The 21030-nt window shown below is 47.9% G+C and overlaps 1 protein-coding gene across 1 annotated transcript in view; it reads right to left on the bottom strand.

Moving 5' to 3' along the window:
- Nucleotides 1–21030, bottom strand: part of fam172a (family with sequence similarity 172 member A) — a 58282-nt gene continuing 37252 nt past the window's right edge. The window contains exons 7-8 of the mRNA XM_060053477.1: nucleotides 2396–2627; nucleotides 1–29 (exon numbers count right to left, since the gene is read on the bottom strand). Of these exons, the coding sequence (XP_059909460.1) occupies nucleotides 1–29; nucleotides 2396–2627 (261 nt within the window). The remainder of the gene's footprint in view (nucleotides 30–2395; nucleotides 2628–21030) is intronic.

Here is a 21030-nt window from a genome sequence, read left to right as displayed (position 1 = left end):
TCACTTTTGAGAGTAGAAGGGGTGGAGCCCTGGAGAGTGAATAAGAGAAGTGGGCGTGGAAGATAGAGAGGGGAGGTTAAACACACTAACATCCTGCTGACTGGCAGGTCAAAGGTCAGAGTTTAGGGGGCACAAATCCCGATCCAAAGGAATCTGTGTGTGCATCTCTATATTTAGTTTCTCGGTGCCACCATCAAGCATCACAACTTTGCTGCACAAGTTTGATTGTCTTTACTTGTTTCTGTTCTTCCCCCTCTTACCTCAGGCTGCACATATCTCCTTTCAAAACTTCAACATCAACAGCGACGACGCCACAAAATGATGAGCATTTGCGCAAAACCTAACAAGCTTCCAATTCGTTGAGAAAGATTTTTAAATAATGGTGTCATGTGAGTGATGGCACTAGATTGCATCCTGCGGACATATGTCAACGGGACCGGTAACTAAACACAGCCCATGTAGCTAGTGGCTAACCCAGCTCCAGCGCCACTGTTGAACCAATGCCCTTGTGCCTCACCAGCCCCAGTCCTTTTTGCCAGCGTGAATTATGCAGGCAGTAGTGAAATGAAGAAATGATATTGCAGCCGTTTCAGTGGAAGGGGGAGGAGCCAAGGCCGGGACCACACAAGCCATCCCAGGCTGCTGGGTTTGCCTGTTCCACGGGCGAAAGGCTTTAGGCAAGACGGGAAAGGCTGGAGAAAGTGAAGATAAAACGGCATAGGATGGATGAAGAGGGAGCGAGGAAACGTGTTACGAGAGTTGAGGTATTACAATAATAGGTTACCACGGACAGTATGAAAACACACTTAATTAAAATGTAATCTTAAAACTTTGTATTGTATGTACATATAAACATGACTATACATTATGTTACTGATTGCTTCTGTGAATGAATTGTAACAAACATTTGATAACAGAAATCTAATCTACTTATGAATGATATGAGATCAATATATATATGTATAGATAAAGTAGTTTATAGTATATCATTAGGGCAAACTGTTGGTTTATGTCCGTTGTTTTACATGTTAATTAAGACAAATTGTGCCATAATGCATTATATATGCGTCTCTGGGCATGATATATATATATATATATGGTGTTGACAGCTCACACACAGCCAGTTGGTTTCGCAGTGACTAAAACCTCAGTCAGAAGTATTCTGACATTTCTTACAAATACACACAAACACAGAGAGACAAACACACACACACACCACAAAAATAATAACACAGACGCCATCACTTTCCTAGTAGTACAACGAAGAGAAAGCGGAAGTCTGTCTCATCACCTCACAGAGCGCGAGTGGACCAGAACCACAGAACATGCATGTTGAAAGCTGCCCAGGTCTGTTGGAAGTGTGTGGACATCGTCTGGTAAAATAGTCCATTTAGATGTAAGTGAAGGAAAAAAGGAACATTTATGTAGACCGGGGCGTCCATTTTCATTCCTCATCACCCTGGCCATATTTATTTAGGTAATAGAGCTATATTTATGCAAAGGGATCCTTTCCATTGTTTGACCACATGGCAAACTGGCAAAGCTACTGGCCCCAATGTGTGTGTGTGTGTGTGTGTGTGTGTGTGTGTGTGTGTGTGTGTGTGTGTGTGTGTGTGTGTGTGTGTGTGTGTGTATATGTGTGTGTGTGTGTGTGTGTGTGTGGTCAGTACAGAATGATAAGAAAACGGCAGTGTGTTTACAGAGTGTGTGTGCGGAGGTAGATAATAATCCCAGCGGTCAACAAGAGTGAAGGGCCAGAGCTGCCCTAACCGGCCCACTCTATGAACGAGAGAGAGAGAGAGAGGGAGAGGGAGAAGGAGAGGGAGAGAGAGAGAGAGAGAGAGAGAGAGACAGACAGAGGGACTAGAGAGAGAGAGGGAGGGAGGAAGAGGATAGCCATGTGGTTAACACTTGCACAGTGAGAGGCTACTGGAGAGCGGCCAACCTCTTCACACACAGCCTGACCACACAAGAGCCTCTCTCTTTCCCTCCCTCCATGCCTTCCTTCCTCCCTCCCTAGCGCCCTCGTTACCTAGAGCAGCCCTTCCTCTCCTCGTTTCCTCGCCCCCCCCCCCCCCCCCCTCTTGCTTTCTCCGCCACTCCCAGAGCCCCGCTCTCCAATCTTACCGGCATACGTACCCGTCTCCCCCCTCTCTCCCCCTCTCATCCCTCCTCCCTTCCTCTCTCTCCCTCGTTTAGTCTCATCCGTTGTTCTGTAGCGAACCGCTAGCCCACCCTTTTCCCCCTTTCCCCCCCCCCCCCCCCCCCCCCCCATTTCATGTGATCCACATCCATAGCTCTTGGTCTGCATACCCCCCCAACCCCCCCCCCCCCGGCCCCCTAGGCCCCCTCCCCCCTCCTAGCCTCCCCCCCCCCCCCCCCCCCCCGGCCCCGCCGCCACCCACCCGTATGGGGGTCTGCTCCGTCTCCCTCTCGCGCTGGGGGTTACGGTACTTCTCGTAGAACTCCCTCTTCTTCTTGCCCTCCTTCTCGTCCTTGCGCTCCCTCTTCTCCGCCGGCTCGTCCGCGGGCTCCGGGGTGGCGGCCGGCGGGGGGGTGGCGGACCCGGGCCGCTCCACCTCCAGGTGGTTCTCGTTGGGGTTGAGCACCAGCACGCCGTAGCCCTCCTGCCGTGGGGGAGGGGGAGGGGGGGGGGAGAGAGACAGAGAGGTTACTATTCCTGTATACTCAGAGTCGGTCTAAAGGGGGATTCAACCGGAAAGATTATCATTTGTTTGCATGTGCATTTTGTGTAAAATATTTATATTTATATATCAACTTTTTATCTATATATATATTCTAGGACTACGCTCATACATTTATGTATGTACATTTGTTTGAATTTGTTTAAATAGCAAATAATGTATACACATATATATATATATATATATATATATATATATATATATATATATATACACACACATATTTATATATATATATAATACATATATTATTATAGATTATTGATTAATATTCGTACACAATACATATTTATTACTAGATCCAACCATTTAAAAAAGTCCTAACCGTGAGCCTGATATGTGTTTCTTGATAGTTAGCCTCTTGAGCTCAAAACAAGAAGAGAAAAACCCTAGAACCCGATAAACCCAGACAGCCTGGACTCTGATAAAGATCAGCGAGTTTGCTGGAGGCTCCAGGTGAGCACGGAGCCGGAGCTATGGATGGATAAACCCAAACAAATAACGCCACACAGAGTCTTAGAAACATCCATCCTGGTCGATTACAGCCGCTAAAGAGACAATTCCAGGGGGAGAGAGAGTGGGCAGAGGGGTAGATGTGTTTCACGGCAGGAACACACTTAGCACCAGGAGACTGTCAACTGGATGGCAGCTTGCTCACATAGGACTTCATATTGAGCGTTGTGTTGTTATCTCTCAATGTACAACGTAAACCTAACATTGCACTTCAATAATTGGTCCTTGGCTACTGGTTTGCTGTCAATTTTAGATTAACGCAAAATTAAAAAAGGCGAAAAGGCCAAATCAAGATGATATCATGTGAACACTAATTACAAAACCGATTGGGTTATAAGATAATTTAAATCTTTCCCTAATACACGTACATCATGTTGTGATTTGAGGGAATGACAGAGCAGGAAACTTATTGTGAAGAAGGGGAAGTTTTCCTTTAGCCTTTGGTGACTTCTTCAACTTTGAAGCCATTTTAATTAACTGTGTTTATTATCCCAAGTACTCTAAAACTAAAGCAGGAAATGGACAGATTCCTGTTCCACTTTGGCTGCACTCTGCACAGACAAACTTCCACCATGGATTCCCTACCCAACACACACTTGTGCACACACACACACACACACACACACACACTTATGTACAATCACACGCATGTGCACACACACACACACACACACACACACACACACACACACACACACACACACACACACACACACACACACACACACGTATGACAACACACACACCCACACACATGCACACGCACACACACAGACGTAAAAACACACAGACACACACACACACAGAGACGGACATATGCCATCCCAGTGGGGACAAATAAAAGCTTTATGCAGATCGAGGAGGGAGTTAAAAGAGTGGCGCAGCTTCCACCGTGAGTCCTCATCACACACCCTGTCTGCTCACGGCAGCAAATCTCCTTTAACGTAATAAGTGTTAACACAATGTGCTTGTCTTCTGTTGACACAGTGTCGCGGTGTGTGTGTGTGTGTGTGTGTGTGTGTGTGTGTGTGTGTGTGTGTGTGTGTCCTGTGCCCATCGTCAAACCTGCCCCACACCCTCCTGCCCCACACCCTTCCCCTTAACACCTGCCATGTGTTGACAACGGACAAAGTGACGCTTCCTCACGAGCCCAGGATTAACATTTAGTCTTCTTCTCACTCATTCCTGTCATTAGTCTGGTCTGCTTACTATAGTGAGTAAAGCTGAATGTAAAATAAAATGTTTCATATTAAATACCGTAACGATATTTTACATACACATTTACTGATACATTTAATGAACTAATGGTCACATTAACAAAACAAATTTTTGGAAATGTCTTTATAAATAACATTGTCACCTAAATTAAATTCTGCGTGAACAAAATGGAGGAATTACAAGTGTAATACATTTTTTTTCGGAATTTCACGATTTAAACTAATTAAATAAAACTATTACAATAAATTAATCAGGAAATGAATTAGACCCTAAGAGCATAATCATATTGTTCAACAGGAAATGAAAGTTTATTGCCAAACTAATTTAACTTGCTGTTTAAAAGTTGATCTTTAGAGCGCAAGCAAATGAGAGGGAGATTAATTGTTTGAGGTAAGGGTCGTGCTTCACCAAGAGGACTCCCCACCGCCCGAGACAAAACCCAAAGCATTCACCAACATACAAACAGGTGTTGGAAAAAACACACACAAACGCGCTTGATGAAGATGGATAGCTAGATTATGCGGGAGAACGGCGACACATGGATAGATGAACACAAATAAAGAAAGAAAACAAAGAGGAGGAAGAGAGAAAAGACACCGAGCTAGACGCAGGGACAGAAGTAGAGATGTGAAACCTCACTGGGCCTGGAACGTAGCTTTGTGCCACTGCCCACTGGTGGCAGCTGATAAAATAACCAGTGAAAACAAAGCACAGCAGAATAAGATAGAAATATTAAAAGAGAGGGCCAAATAATATTAATCGAATAGAAAATGTACAGAAAATACTAAATTAAATTCATAAGCAGGCTGAGCCTGCTTGGATCAGTATATTAGCCAAACCTAGACACAATAAACCAGGGAGCAGATCACACGCGTTCCTGTCCTTCTGTGATCCTGTCCTCTTTTGTTCAATACAGACTCAAGAGGCAAGAGTTAACACATTCACGCCAACCATCCAGGTGTTGTGACGTGGATCCAGCCCCTGCGTTGGCCTCAGCGTCTCATGTAACCCCCTCACAGATCCGAGTGTGGTGTGAAGCATACTAAAGCTAACCTTGAGCCGTCTGATGCCTAGCCTTTAGCATCCTGGAGCTAACCCCTGTTGCCCTATAGCCTATGGCCTCTCTTCTCCTTTCTTTCATCTAGCGGGCTGAGCATAGCTAACTGTGCTAACAGTGCTTATAGTGCTAACCCTCTCAGCTGCCCAGTCACCCAGAAGGACATCGCTGTAAGAGCACGGGTGTCCGGCACACGGGTGGAGAGCGACGTGCTGCACAGTTCAGCTCCATGTCGGAAACCATCATTTATTTGAACAGAGGTCTGTGTCGGTGTCAGAACAAACGTGTTCCATCCGTCTAGACACTTCCTACTCGTTTCTCCGTCCCTGCGACAACCTTTTGGAGTCGAAGACAATGTGTGTGACAACAGCAGACTGAATGCTTTGTCTCTGTGACGAGTTGGAATTATATTTATTTCGCTAAATTGCGCTTCTGACTCATATTGTTGAATTCAATTTTGTGTTATTTTAGTTTCATATTATTCTACATTTTTATATAAAACTAATAAATCATTATCAACGCATTCAATCCATAATGTATGAAAACCGAGGACAAAAAAATAACACTCTTTTGCCTTGACACAATTAGCTCGTTGCGGCAGATCTCATCACCCGAGCCTTTGTGGCATTTTATTCCCCATGCTAAACCTCCTTCCCCGCCCTGCCAGCGTTAGGTCACTCTACTACCTTTGTGTCACGAGCTAACTGTGAAGTCGCTCCCACACATCAGCCATCGGTGGCACTCGGCGAGCCTGATTCCGCCATTGTAGCGCGCTGTCAAAATGTGAATCCCAGACACATGCGCGTTTTGCCAGCTCCGAGGTCACCCTGCCTTTATGCGGCTAAATCTCTCTCTCACACACATCTCCTACACCGGGTCACGTTGCCTTTGTCTTGTACACACACCGTCTGAGACAACACAAGCGCAGATTACACCGGGCGTTGCGGTGGCGCTGGGTCAGCCCCGGTCTTTCTGCTGCGGTGTGCAGGCTCAGTCTCTTCCCATGCCCCCGCCGCTGCCCCCGATGCCAGCGCCACACTGAGCCGCCTGCCCCCGGGGCAACCGGTCAAGAGGGTCGGGGCCACCCCTCTGATGGGACGGGGAGCCCCCGCGACCCCTGCTCACCCTGCCTCGGACACTCCTTAGCGCTTCTTTGTCCGCCTGTCGCGCGGCAGATAGCACAACAATGGCTGCCGCTGCTAGGGAAACCCGCGGCTGTCTGGTTTATCCTTAAGACAACTCAACACTCGCCATTAGCAACGCATGGTCAATAGAGGGCTGGGTGAAACAATGCGTACCGTATGAATATATTTCAAACGTTACAATTAATAATATTGTGTATAAAGATTCCAATGTGTGGTTATCTATTTAATTCAATATATTGTGGCTTTATAACAAAGATGTGGTGGCCAATTCATTTCTGACACACATTCCCATTGTAGTTGTATCCTTAGAGGGAGAGCGAGTGTGTGTGTTTGTGCGTTTGTGTGTGTGTGTGTGCTGCTGGTGAGCGAGACCATCAATGTGACCATCACGAGCGCGCGGGTCCGATGCGCACCACTCGAGTGTAAGGGGTGAGTAAATAAGATGTCCCTTTAAGACGGCGGCTCCTCTATTTCTTCTTCTTCTTTTTTTTCTCCAGCAGCGCCGGCGCCGTAATGAAATGAAAAGTGTCTAATGCGCGGCAGCGGCCAGCGAGAGAGCGAGAGAAGGAGAGGGAGAGAGAGAGGGTGTTTCATCTGTGCGTCGGGAGCTCGGCGAGGCTTTGATGTGAGAGCTCTCATGCGGCTTGCGGAGCTCTGGGCACGAGGAAGAGGACGGCACTTGACAGGTACAAAACAGGGCTGATAGCGGTCACCGGCGCAGGCGGGAAGGGAGAGCGGATGGCGTGTGTGTGTGTGTGTGTGTGTGTGTGTGTGTGTGTGTGCTCCCGGTCCGTACCAGCGTGAGATGGTGCACACATGTTCGGTTGGTGTTGAGGAGGAGGAGGAGGAGGAGAAAAAAGGAGCATCTCATGTGCTTAATCACGTTGTTTTGTGTGTACGCGGCCGGCTGTCTGAGGAACAGCGTGAAGCCTTCGTGTGATATCGGCCAATATTGGCTAACCGCCTTTTGTGGTTAGCTTACTTTATTAGTTTTCTTCCGTCGGAGGGCTGGGGAGTGAGGAGGCGGTTGTAGGGGGGGGGGGGGGGGGGTTGGGCTGCTCATGTCAAGATAAGGGCAGCCCACCATCCCAATTTCGCTCAGTCTCCGCTTCACTTCCGTATTTCTCTAACATGCGGTTGCTGATTGGCTGGCGTAGTGTAAATGACAAGGGTGGAAAGGGTCACTCAGGATGATTTAACCAATAAGAGGCAGAGGGGAGGTACGTCTGCCATCTACTGCCGAGGCGAGGAAGAGAGCCAGGCACAATGGTCGGCTGCGAATAAAAGTTGGAAAATACACAGCATAGCATGGAAACATTTAGCCGCAAACCGGTCATTCCTCCGACAGGCTAAGAACGGTCAAATTTGTAAACGAAAATAAAAGTATATTAACAATCATAGATGGGAAGTAAAGCAGAAAGGAACATTTTGACATTTATTTTTCTTCCTGTAGAGAGGTATGAATGAGTCGGGTTACACACACACACACACACACACACATACTGTAATAACAAACAGAACCACTCTTTGTATCTCTCTCCCCCACTCTCTCCCTCCCTCTCTCCCTCTGTCAGGGCCACCGTGCTCTAGGTGACCTTGTCTGTCTCCGTCTCTACATGAGCTTTTTCTCAATGCAGGGCCCCCATTATCCAAACCCCCCCCACCCCCAAGCACACACATACATTTTCTCTCCTCTTCCCCCCCCCCCCCCCCCCCCCGCCCATATCCCTGAGGCTCCGATACCACACAGATCGCATAGTACTGTCAGATTAAGTCACGGTACACCCCCCTTCCCCCTTATTTTTCTTTTTTCATCCTTTAATTTTAACACGCACATACACACACACATATAGTGCACACAAGCACACACACACACACACACACATAGATTAACGGCCAGAGAACAATGTCCCACGTAGGGCCCTGTATACTGTACGTTTCCTACAATACAACACAAAAACAAGTGTGTGTGTGTGTGTGTGTGTGTGTGTGTGTGTGTGTGTGTGTGTGTGTGTGTGTGTGTGTGTGTGTGTGTGTGTGTGTGTGTGTGTGTGTGTGCGTGTGCATGTTTAGCTGAGAGCTAAGCAGACAGGGGGATCATCAGCCTGTCTGTACTAAATCAATCATCCACTTCAGGACTTGGCGTACGTGCAGCCCACGCTCCTTCCGGGTTGTTACTGGTAGAATCCCAGCAGCCACCCGGGTTGTTACTGGTAGAATACCACCCTCCTCCCGGGTTGTTACTGGTAGAATACCAGCATTCACCCCGGTAGTTACTGGTAGAATCCCAGAAGCCACCTGGGTTGTCACTGGTAGAATCCCAGCAGCCGACCGGGTTGTTACTGGTAGAATTAACCGTGTTCACTAAGCTATATAAATCCACTGGGGGAGGGTTGACTCGGAATGAAAGCATCACAACGAAAAAATCAATAACAATCCGTTTGATAACAATACTACAATAACCACAGTGGGAAACACTAATGGCAACGGAGAAAAAATAAGGCACGAAAAAATAAATCACGTCTAAAAGTATGTGCTTCGGATGTCCATTCAACCCCTCCCACCCGCACCCCCACAAACAACCATCACTCCCACAGTGTTTAATCCGCACCCATGGCCGGCCGTTAAGCAGTACACATTTAATTAAGTTTCCTTGAAATTGCATCGCAAAAACGCTCAAAGTTCAAAGGCTTCCGCAGTGTTTGGTGTTGTGCTTCCGAACTAATGCGAGCACCCAAACTATTTTAGACGCGCTAAATAAGACTCTGCTGCTGCTGCAGCCGTGATTACGGTCCTCTTGATCTTGACAAGCACACAGTGGTGAGGCTCAGACTCTGACCCCCGTGAGCCTGGCGCTTCAGACCGGCTCCCCTCCTAGATTGGCCTCATCAGGTTATTGTTTAAAATGGGTCTCCGAGATATTTATAAATGACCTCAGAAAGGAAGCGTCAAGCAGCAAGGCGGCCTCTTATCCATCATACCTTGTTCACCGCTCCATTTGATCTACTTTTTTGTTTACCGCTCTCTTAAGCACTCTCTCTCTCTCTCTCTCCCTCTCTCTCTAGCACTGTGGATCCCTGAAGTAAAGAACACGCACCTTGATACACATATATAGTTGCGCACGTGGCCCACACACACACACACACGCACGCATGCACACGCACACACACACACACACACACACACAAAAGGTCTGCCACATCAGCTCTCAGCAAGACACCTGCGAAGTAAGGTGAAGGTATACGTGTGTGTGGGGCAGGGTGTGTGCGGCTGTGTGTGTGGGTCTGTGTGTGTGCAGCGCTGTATGTGTGCGGATGTCTGCATGTGTGTGTGTGGTTGTGTGTGCAAGGCGAAGCATTAATCACCGTCCAGGTGGAATTTGTCAGAGGTATCGATTGTGCAAGTAAATGTTACACAAGTCATTTGTCAGCTTCTTATTTATTTATTTACTTACTAGCTTATGTATTCATTCATGTACTCATCCACTCTCACCGGACACGAGTGTGGCAGTTGAGATACTTTGGCCGTGAAAGTGCACTGACCCACACTTTGTGTGCATGCGTGCGTGAGCGTATGCGTGTGAATGTTCGCTAAAATGGATCCCTGCACAGCATGTAGGCCATGTTAAAATAAATAATAAATATATACATGACTTTATGAAAAGCATCATCACATGCATGATGGGAACAGTGGTATAGTCTAATCACTATGAGCACAACATGTTGGGGGGATCCACATTCAGGAGAATACGAAAGGAAAATAGTAGAGGAATATACTAGAGAATCATAGCAAAAAGTAAAAAGAAATATATTATACTCATAATACATTATGCATTATATTATATTATAAATATATATATATATATTTATATAAAAATACATAAATATATATAAATATATACGTCTTTGGGGAAATAAACCGTGGCGTTCTGTTTGGCCATTAGCATTTTGATTTATACATTCTATATTGTCTCCCCTAAGCATACACATGTATTAGTAATGAGGGCAGAGGGAGATGTATAGATCATGGAATGATAGGTGCCTCCCACACTGTGCCGAACTATTTAATGTGTAAATCACGGAGCAAGAGGAGTCTGTGTGTCTGTGCGTGCGAGTGCATGTGCGTGCATGCGTGCGTGCGTGCGTGCGTGTGTGTGTGAGGGGCTAGGGGAGAGCAAGGGGCTGTAAGGTTTCCATACACTCCTGAAGGACAATAACAACCTGTCCATACAAGCACCAACGAGACAACACTGCTATATATATATATATATATATTGATGGTTTATGTGTGTACGTGTGTGTGTGTGCGCTCTACCCAGTAATCAACACCTCGGATAATGAAATAATGACACTGTGTCACCACGGCTGTGTGGTATTAATCTTACTGAGAATCCAAGAGCAGCCGTAACCTCCAGGGGTCAAAGTTCACCCAGAGATCCCTTGGCCTCCGGCCCATTACTGTGACCTGCGAGGCAGCGCCACCGAGAGTACACTGCTGTCCACACTGGCTGGTTCCCATTCTGCCGGGTGACCAATGGGACGAGGGCACAGGGTGTATCTGATCAATACCCGTGCTGGTATGATGTTTGTATCCGACCGACAGCCCGGGTGCATGTAGCGTGCACAGCCTGACCTCGCTCTAAGTGGAATTGTACCACAGGTCCCGGTATCAGGTGAGGTCGCCGCAGCCAATCACAAGCTGTGTTTGAAGTGTGAAGGGTAAACACTGGGGCTGCTCTGCCCTGCCATTTACTCTGCCTATTTCACAGGATGTAACCTAGGAGAGGGCTCTGCTGCTGCCTGAGAGTGTGTGTGTGTGTGTGTGTGTGTGTGTGTGTGTGTGTGTGTGTGTGTGTGTGTGTGTGTGTGTGTGTGTGTGTGTGTGCAGTGCGTTTTCCATACTGTCATTACCACATGGCCGGGGTTTACGCTCGGCAGCACACACATGGAACTACGCAGACACACAAGAATCCCCTTCATCGTCGGACCATGCGGCGCAACACACACGAAGAGACGTCCTCTTGGACCGTAACCCGGGGCAACCGTGCATGGAGTGGAAGACATTTTCTTATTAACCCCTTGGACCCTTCAAAAAACGCTTGATAGCAATTAACCAGCGAGACGAGCCTGTGTAACACATTCCCCCCTCTCTGTGTGTCTCTCACTCACACACACACACCCCCACACAAAGTGTCCCCCCCCCCCCCCCCCCACTCCTCAACCCAAACTAGAATCTTTTTTTTCTTTTACCCCCCTTTGAAGACCACCTGTTGTCTATTATTTTTACATGCTGCTCTCCTCATAAATCATAACACTGGGTAATTAATCAAGCTGTCAAAATGGGGGGCGAGGGTCACCTGGAGGGGTCGGAGGTGGTGGCAGGGCCCGCTGGAGGTCAGGGTCACACCACATTCCTCATTATCAACTTGGGATGGGAGAGGGGCTGGGCAAACAAAGCGAAAGCAGATGGAGAGAATGGCGTGCGTGCGTGTGTGGGACCGAGTGTGTGCGCGCGTGTGTGTTTTGACGTCTGTGTGGATGCGTGTGTGTGACATGAGTGTGTGTGTGTGTGACATGAGTGTGTGTGTGTGCGTGTGTGTGTGTGTGTGTGTGTGTGTGTGTGTGTGTGTGTGTGTGTGTGTGTGTGAAAAAAAGGATGGGGAGGAGAGGAGAAGGAGGAGAGGGGAAAATTGACAAAGAATAAAAAAAAAAAAAAATGAAAATCTGTCAGTTGCCTCAGGATGAAGACAGGTGAGTGGATCATGAGGAAGAGCGATTGGAAAAACAGTAGAGGAAGGGTCAGACGTTAGCAACGAGACGGAGGAAAAAAAACAACAAAGAACAAAGGACTGGTCCTCCTATAGACGTGAGACTGAGTGGAGCGAGAGTGACGAGAGAAACGTATATAGGAATGATACCAGGAATGAGACGGAGCGACTGAGGGAAAGAAGCAGAGACAGAGAGAGAGAGAGGGTAACGAGAGAGAGAGAGAGAGCGCAAGGGAGAGGGAGACAGAGCGAGAGGAAGCAAAAGAGAGAGAGGACATGAGAGGAGATGGTGTCTCCGATGTTAACGGGGGAATCAGCTGAAGAACAAGTGATTGTTATCCGTCCTGCTCAATACGTGTGTGTGCGTTTTTGAACGTGCGTGTGTGCGATTGTGGAGTACCTTGGTGTGTGACTGTGATGGGACTCTGTGATATGGTCCTCTGAGGAGTGTTGGAGAATGTTGCGGCATGGTTAGAAATCCAGGTCAGTGACACTGTGTGTGTGTGTGTGTGTGTGTGTGTGTGTGTGTGTGTGTGTGTGTGTGTGTGTGTGTGTGTGTGTGTGTGTGTGTGTGTGTGTGTGTGTGTGTGTGTGTGTGTGTGTGTGTACTACACCTACTGATAAGATCACAATGATTAAAGATACACGCTACAGAATTCACAAATTCGGCCACAGACAGATCCACACACACACACAAAGGTAAAACCAACACACAAATCAGAAGTAATATTCACGAAGACGCACAATGCCAGATGACCACATAGCGTAACTTCCGGCCACTGTAATTAAAGCCCATCTTTGGGGAGATGGCCGACAGTGGGGAACACTTATTATTTTCAACACCGGCGACGTTTAATGATTTGTTTGTTCTGCTTTTTACTACAGATCAGCGCCAACGCGGAATGCGAAAAAGCGTTGACAGGCCGAGTCAGACCAAAGTTATCTAAATACGGTAGTTTGGGTGTGAACGTAATGTGTGTGTGTGTGTGTGTGTGTGTGTGTGTGTGCGTGTGTGTGTGTGTGTGTGCGCAAAGAAAGTAAAATAGAAAAGGAATTGGGTGTAAGTGTCGAAACAAAGTAATGGATACTGGGGAAGATGGGTCATGCTCGGGGGGGGGGGGGGGGGGGGGGGGGTTGCTGGTGGCCGTTGGGCTGGAGGGGGGAGGGAGGGGGTTGATTGAGGGAGGGGGAAAAACAATCAAAAAAGTGCAAATGCTGCGGAACTCCTTTGCATTAGGGGCGCGCACGTTACCTCCCCTGAGTGCATGGTGAAAAAACCAAACAAAAAAAAAACATTTCCGAGGCCCCACCTCACTCTATCAAAAAATATCACTCCTGAACGAGGCGTGGGCCACTGCGCAAAATTAGCTGTCACCCTTTTCCTCAAAATCTTTGTTAATCTCGTTTCCAGTGTTTGCGGATTTATCAGCACATGCATCAATGTCAGCTCCTTTGGTTACTGAGCCGCGGCACTTGCGAGAAGATATAATTAAAAATGTTTGGGGCGTGGGGTGTGGACAGAGGCAGAGTGGTGGTGGTGCAGGGGGGGGGGGGGGGGGGGGGTCCGGTAGGAGGCGGTGGAGGAGGATGGGGTAGGGGGTGGGGGGGGGGTTGTCTTCCTCTTGTATCGTGTTGTTTTCCTATGGGAGTCTAGAGAAGGTAGAGAGCCACTGATAACAGACACACCGACCACAGCTCCGCCAACGTCAAGGAAGAGGATAACCAAGCGCTATTGTTATGCTTGTGACCGACACACACACACACACACACACACACACACACACACATACAAACTAGGACACATGTGGCCTCCTTATCGCACAGCTGTCCAAAATATTTCAGTGTTATGCTCACAGGTTCTGGCTGCAGAACAAATGAGACAAGTGGAAGACACGGTTGGAACATAGAACATGACAGGGACGGACATCGTGACAACACAAACAATGCACTGGCTGCGGATACATAATGCAATACAGAAAGGCTGTTATTATTATTGTTGCATGTGTACGCTTGCATCCACCCTGTTTCTCATTGCTCTGTCTGCGCGAAGATAAACGATGGAGAAGAGGAAATAACACAGACAAAATAGCGGCCCTTTCGATGAAATAAATACAGAGAAATAATGAATGAATGAAAAAAAGAAAGAAATAATGAAAGAAAGAAAGAAGGACAAAGTGACAGTTGGGTCACACCGAGACAGTTTTACGGGAGTTTTATCCTTGATACTTTTCAAGCATATCTCCTTTTTATTATGTGGCTTCTTCCACAACATCACTGGCCCTTCGGGCTGGTGTCAGGGGACAAGGGACAGACCCAATTAGCAATTCAACTTCTACCGGTCCCCTGGTAACTTCAGGACTAAAACGACATGCACACACACACACACACACACACGTGTGTGTGTGTGTGTGCCATCAAGTGAATATATATATTTACATACGCATAAACACACGCGCACAAAAACACAGACCCATGCACACGCACAAACGCACACACACACACACACACAAGGGGGAGGGGGGGTCAGTGTGTGTGTGTGTGTGTGTGTGTGTGTGTGTGTGTGTGTGTGTGTGTGTGTGTGTGTGTGTGTTATATGCCCCCGCGGTGCCATCTGAGGGTGGGGGTCTTGGGGGACGGAGTCGGGCTGCAGACCTGACAAGCGGCCAGACGGTGCGGGGGGATGACAGACATATGTTTAAAACATGGCGGCGCGCGTGAATCCTCAGGGCCACCGCGAGATGGACACCGACCGCCGGGGCCCCTCGGTCGGGGGTCCCGGCGGCCCCCCCCGGTGTCAGCAGTGAGACGACCCAGTGCCCCCGTGTGAATACCTGTTTCACTACACGGTGAGAGGGACGGGGCGCGGGGAAGGGAGCGGAACGTCAACACACACACAAAACGGATGGACTGAGTCTGACGTGACGTCTGCGTGCACCCTCACGTGTTTCTAGTTGTTTTTTTTGCTGGTTTGCTGTTAACAGGTTGCTGGACTGTACGGTGCCGTACAGAAGCCCAGGACAGCGCCGCGGCACTGGGTCTGCCCTGCGGTCAACATCAGTCCTTTCCCAGAGATACCGTCTCTGATCAGGCCCCCGATGTGGAGCCCTGGGCGGCACCAGTGACCGCTTTCTCCTCATCCCCGCCTCCGTTCCCCGCGCTCCCCTTCCTCAGGCTCCCCTCTCTGCCTCCTTCCCTCGGTCTGTATTATCTCCTTTTTCAGCCCCTTGCTTTGCACCTCTTCTTTGCAGACCTTTAAGTGCTGTCTGGCGGGTTTGGCTGGGAGGTCGCCTATTCCCCCTCTTCATTAGCGAGAAAATGGACTCTGGTAAACGCTTGTTAAAGCCCTTACCTACACTCTCCCAGTTAATGGGAGTGATCCATTTGTGTCCGTTTCTGCCTGACAAGGCTTTACTGGAAGATTAATAGTGCGGTGTCAGGCCACGGCCACACTCTGTCCCGCGCTCATTTCCTTTCTTCTCGGACGCGCACATGCAATAATGGAGCCCCCGTCTTTTGTTGTAATAGCCTGATTAGCCAGGGAGAAAAAGAGAGAGAGAAAAAGAGAGGGAGGAGAAAAAGTGGGAGGAGAACGACAGCATGGAGGAAAAAGAAGAATGTAGGGGAGAAATGGTGGGGAGATAATGAAAAAAAACAAGGCTGCCCTTCACGTCATGGAGCAAGTGTAGGTTTTTAAGTGTTTGAATTAAAAGTGCTTGACAATGGTGAGAGCGGGGTTATTAATTAATCCCCCTTTCTCTCTCTCTCTTCATCCCTCTCTCTCCCTCTCTGTCTCTCTCTCTCTCTCTCTCTCTCTCTCTCTCTCTCTCTCTCTCTCTCTCTCCGTCTCGGAGCTGAAGAGATATATTATGAATCACTTATGGATATTTCTAGTTGTTTTTTAAACAGGTTCAGTTCACTTAGACCTGCTCTCAAGAGGACTTTGAGAAGAGATGATTGAAAGAGGCAGTGGAGGAGAGAAAGAGAGAGAGAGACAGAAGTGGGGTGGGGGGGGGAGGAGATAAAGTGAGCTAAAGAGATTGGAACAGCTAATAAGAGAGGGAGAGAGTACGAAAACATGACGTGAAACAATGTGGAACGATGAAGACTCAATAAACCACAGGGTTAATAAAAGACCCAACAATATTAAGAAATTAAGGATAAACTAGATTAAACGAGGAGTAGGACAAGGAGGAAGGCCTCCATGGGCCACCCAGTGTTTATGTGTCAGCGAGTCTCGCAAGCCATCTCTGTTCCTTTCAGGGGTGACACCATCGAGCGCTATGTGCCTTTACTGGGCGAGCAGGATAGTCCCAGCTCATTACCCACACATTCCTGGGAAGTCTGTTCCTAGGAAGGACATGCAATCCCTCAGACGCACACCAAACTGAGAAGTGGTGGGAGGGGGGGCGGGTCTGTGCCATTAAAATGCATTAAAATATGAATATTTAGTTTGTTTCGAAAATTGTGTTCTCAATCACAGTCATTGAGTTTTGTTTGGTCCTTTTTTCTTTCCCCATCGTTGGATCCACACACATACACACACACACACACACACACACATACAATGCACACACACACACACACGCAGTAACATACACTCAAAACCCAGCCTACATCCCTCTACATCACAGCCAGTGCCAGGGGAGAGCGAGGTGGGTTCCTTGAAACTCAGTACAGGGGATCGGCATCTCATTAAATTCTCGGGTTTGTCTAATTGTCTTTCGCGGACCTCAGAGAGGCTAGTATATTATACTCTATCGCAATTAACCAACAAAAGAGCCCAACCGCCCCAAGCACTGGGGAGCAAGCTGGCCAGAGGGAGCCAGCCTACCCAGTAGGGATCCACCACACACGTACACACACACACAAACACACATATACACACACACACACACACATAGTGGAACAGGCACACACACACACACACACACACACACACACACACACACACACACACACCACACACACACACACACACACACACACACACACACACACACACACACATTTAACAACATAATGAAATGCAAAGAAAAAATGAGAAAATGACATGCAGGAGTTAGATAGACACAAAGATATGGATGCAGGCATTCGAAGGAAACATGTTATGATGTAAATATGTCTGAGAGTGGCCAGATGTTAGAGCCAGGAAGGCATGGGCTGGAGTTAGGCTGTGGAGCAGGAGGAGGAGGAGAAAGAGAAGGACAATGAGGAGGAGGAGGAGGAGGAGGAGGAGGAGGGTGTCTGTGCTCATTTGAGACCCACCTTTGTGCTAGACCTGTCTTGTTTACTCCTCCACAGCTTAGCTGTGCAAGGGCCCTATTCAGGGGCCCGGTCTTTCAGAAAGTACTGAAGCAGCCCTTAAGCCCACTTAACTACCATTTTCACACACTCTGCCTGCTCTCCTCTTTGTCCCGGCCTCCATTACATCAAACGCACCAACAAAGGCCAGGAACAGAAACTGGGTCCTGCAGAATGGCGGCCATCGCAAATATTAATTTGAAAAGGTGTGTTGGAGAGTAGAATCTACTTTTATGCACAAGGTCTCTCTCTCTCTCTCTCTCTCTCTCTCTCTCTCTCTCTCTCTCTCTCTCTCTCTCTCTCACTCCTCTCTCTCTCTCTCTCTCGTCTCTCTCTCTCTCTCTCTCTCTCTCTCTCTCTCTCTCTCTCTCTCTCTCTCTCTCTCTCTCTCTCTCTCTCTCTCTCTCTCTCTCTCTCTCTGCTAAAGGGGAGGCTAAGGACACTGGGCACAATTATCCCAGAATAAGAAGCTTGAGACGCTGTGTACCGCTTAAACCTCAACACATAGGGATACAACCCTTCTGACCCAACACACACACACACACACACACACACACATACATACATACATCCACTCACAAACATCACTAGCAGAAAGAAAGAAATATAGATATGGATCGTTACATTTCTATACACTGGCATTGCCATTGAACAAGGTATTAAACATCCAAACCAATAACATGACAGGAACAATTCTTTCTTTTCTAAACCCATATTGTATTGCCCAGAAAAGAAAAACAATGGGGATAAAAAAGTGCTTTTGTCCAAGAGCATACACGGTAAGAAGATGGATTTGTAAAATTGACCTTGAATTGACTGGTGGGGAGATAATTGTCTGAACTAGAGGTAATCCACCATCCACTGCTCTTATCACTATTAGCTCAGAAATACATGTGCACACACATACACACACATACACACACACACACACAGTCAAACATGCACACACACACTGGCAGGTGCAGGCAGCGCGCATGCATTTTTAGTGAAGCACTATGTAAGCCTGATCACATGAGAGAGTGGGGTGAAAAGTTTACACTGCAAATCAGCCACCGGAAAAATACTACACTTCTATTTTTTTTCCTTTCCTTTCCTGCAGCCACGCACACGCAAACACGCGCATCGCAGCGAACGCACTCACACACCATCCTCCCCCACAGTTCAGAGTGCCATGGGCAGGGCAGTGGGACTTTGCAAAGCCCTCCCTGTGTGAGATGGCGCATCACGTTGTCTATACGCATGGTACGACCTCCTTCCACCCTTCTTCCAATCCACCACCACCTCCATATTATAACTCTGGCCTCGACGCAGGTATCCTCCCTGGCCAACCCAGTGTCGCTCTGCCCCTGGCTGGCTCTCTCCCCACAACTCTGGCTGACCTCTCAGACATGTGGTCAACCTGGACAGGGCAGGGCGGCTGCTCTCTCCCTGGTACAGGGGAGGCTGATGAGACAGGTGGGTGGGAGGGCAGAGTACTGGTGTGGTTGGCTGACACTCTGGAAATGAAGTGATGTGCATATCATATTTGTGTGCGTGTGTGTGTGTGTGTGTGTGTGTGTGTGTGTGTGTGTGTGTGTGTGTGTGTGTGTGTGTGTGTGTGTGTGTGTGTGAGCGCACACGCGCATTGATTTGAATAGATCTGTGCATTAATTTGCCATTATGGCAGCAAGTATAGAACTTGTCTGCTCAACCATGCAGGTGTTGCCAGGAGGGAAGCCGTATGTGTGCGTATGTATGTGGATTTGTGTGTGCGTGCGTGTGTGTTTGTGTGTGTGCCTGCATGGGCTTCCAGCAGTGCTTGCCACTGCCAGGATTCAATCCGGACTCTGTCCTCCACACAACATTGTGGGTAGTTGAGACCGCTTCAAACACAAGCCCACTTTCAACTGCTGCAAATGCATAACACCATCAGGAGATAATGAGAGGTAAAACAGGGTGCATGAGAGAAATATCCCAACAGGACAGGAGCCGTATTCGTTTTTTTTTTAAACACAGCCATTACCTCACTGAACGATACAGGTCAATACAACCTGCGAGTGAAAAAAACATATTGGATTGATTGTTGATAAGGATCAGAGAGGTGAGTCACCAGTCCACACAAATCAAATCCTCCACAAAAAAACAGCAGCAGAAGTGAAGGGGAGACGAGACGATTGTACAAAAATAAAAAAAGGAACATGGCAAGAGCCAGATCCATCGTTGGGTTTACCAGGTCGACCAGACAGTATGACAGTACGGCAGACAGTGGGCTGGTAGCCCCCCCAGCGCTCGCACACCAGGGGTCTCCCCCACCATGCTCGCCACCCCATAGCGCGGCTCAGCAAAGGGACCTGTAGGAGCCGGAGGAGGGCGGCTGCTGTGTGGTGAACGTTGCCCATTTGTCGTTCTATCGACACGCTTTGACCGGGCTCGGTGGAGCCTCGCAGCGACAGCCTTGAGCCCAGGGGGACACCCGTTGGGGTGCGTGCACGGGTGCTGCATGTGTGCGTCTTTGTAAACGTCGCCCAGCTCCACAAGGTGGATGTCCTGAATGAAGGGGTGCAATTTAGGTGATGTTCAAAGAACTTGTTTGGTAACAGATAACATAACTGCAGTGCATATATTTAAAAAGTTAGATTTTGCCGTGTGTGTATTTATGTGGGCGCGGGGGGAGATATAAGGGATAAAAAAAGTTAAGGATGAGTAGAAATATAAAAAGCTAAGTAGTAGATAAGAATGAGGAAGAGAGAGGAGGGAGAGGTCTATCTAAGTGCATGAGAGAGTGTAAGAGAGATAAAAAGAGAGGGTGATGGATAAAGAGAGAGAGAGAGAGAGAGAGAGAGAGAGAGAGAGAGAGAGAGAGAGAGAGCACGAGCAAGGGCAAGAGAGAAGGAGAGAGAGAGAGGGAGAGAGAGAGATCATCTCCAGCCATGACAGTATACTGCCACCTATCTGCATCATCCGGAAATAAATATGAAGGAAAAAAGAAGTTGGTCTACTCCCACCCATTAATTTCTCCAGCATATAATTTCCCAAACAAAAACACTGCACACCACCATAACAAGGGGAATATAGAGAGTAAGAGGCAAGGGAATAACTGTTAAAAGCACGAATCACATTGCAGATAGCCCAAACAGAGAGTCTTAAATAAGCGAAGAAGAGAGAAGAGACAGAGACAAAAAAACGGGGAAATCCCCACCACAGATAGAACGTACTATTACGGTAAATCCAATAGCAGCCTGAAGCAAGTGACACACTGGTCTGAGCAGCTTGGAACATAATCTCTCTCCTGACATCTTGGGGCGTACTAGGTCAATGACCACACACCAAACCACCTATCCACAC

Source organism: Gadus macrocephalus, chromosome 6 (assembly GCF_031168955.1).
Source record: "Gadus macrocephalus chromosome 6, ASM3116895v1".
Classification (NCBI taxonomy): domain Eukaryota; kingdom Metazoa; phylum Chordata; class Actinopteri; order Gadiformes; family Gadidae; genus Gadus; species Gadus macrocephalus.
This window is presented reverse-complemented; position numbering and strand designations above follow the sequence as displayed.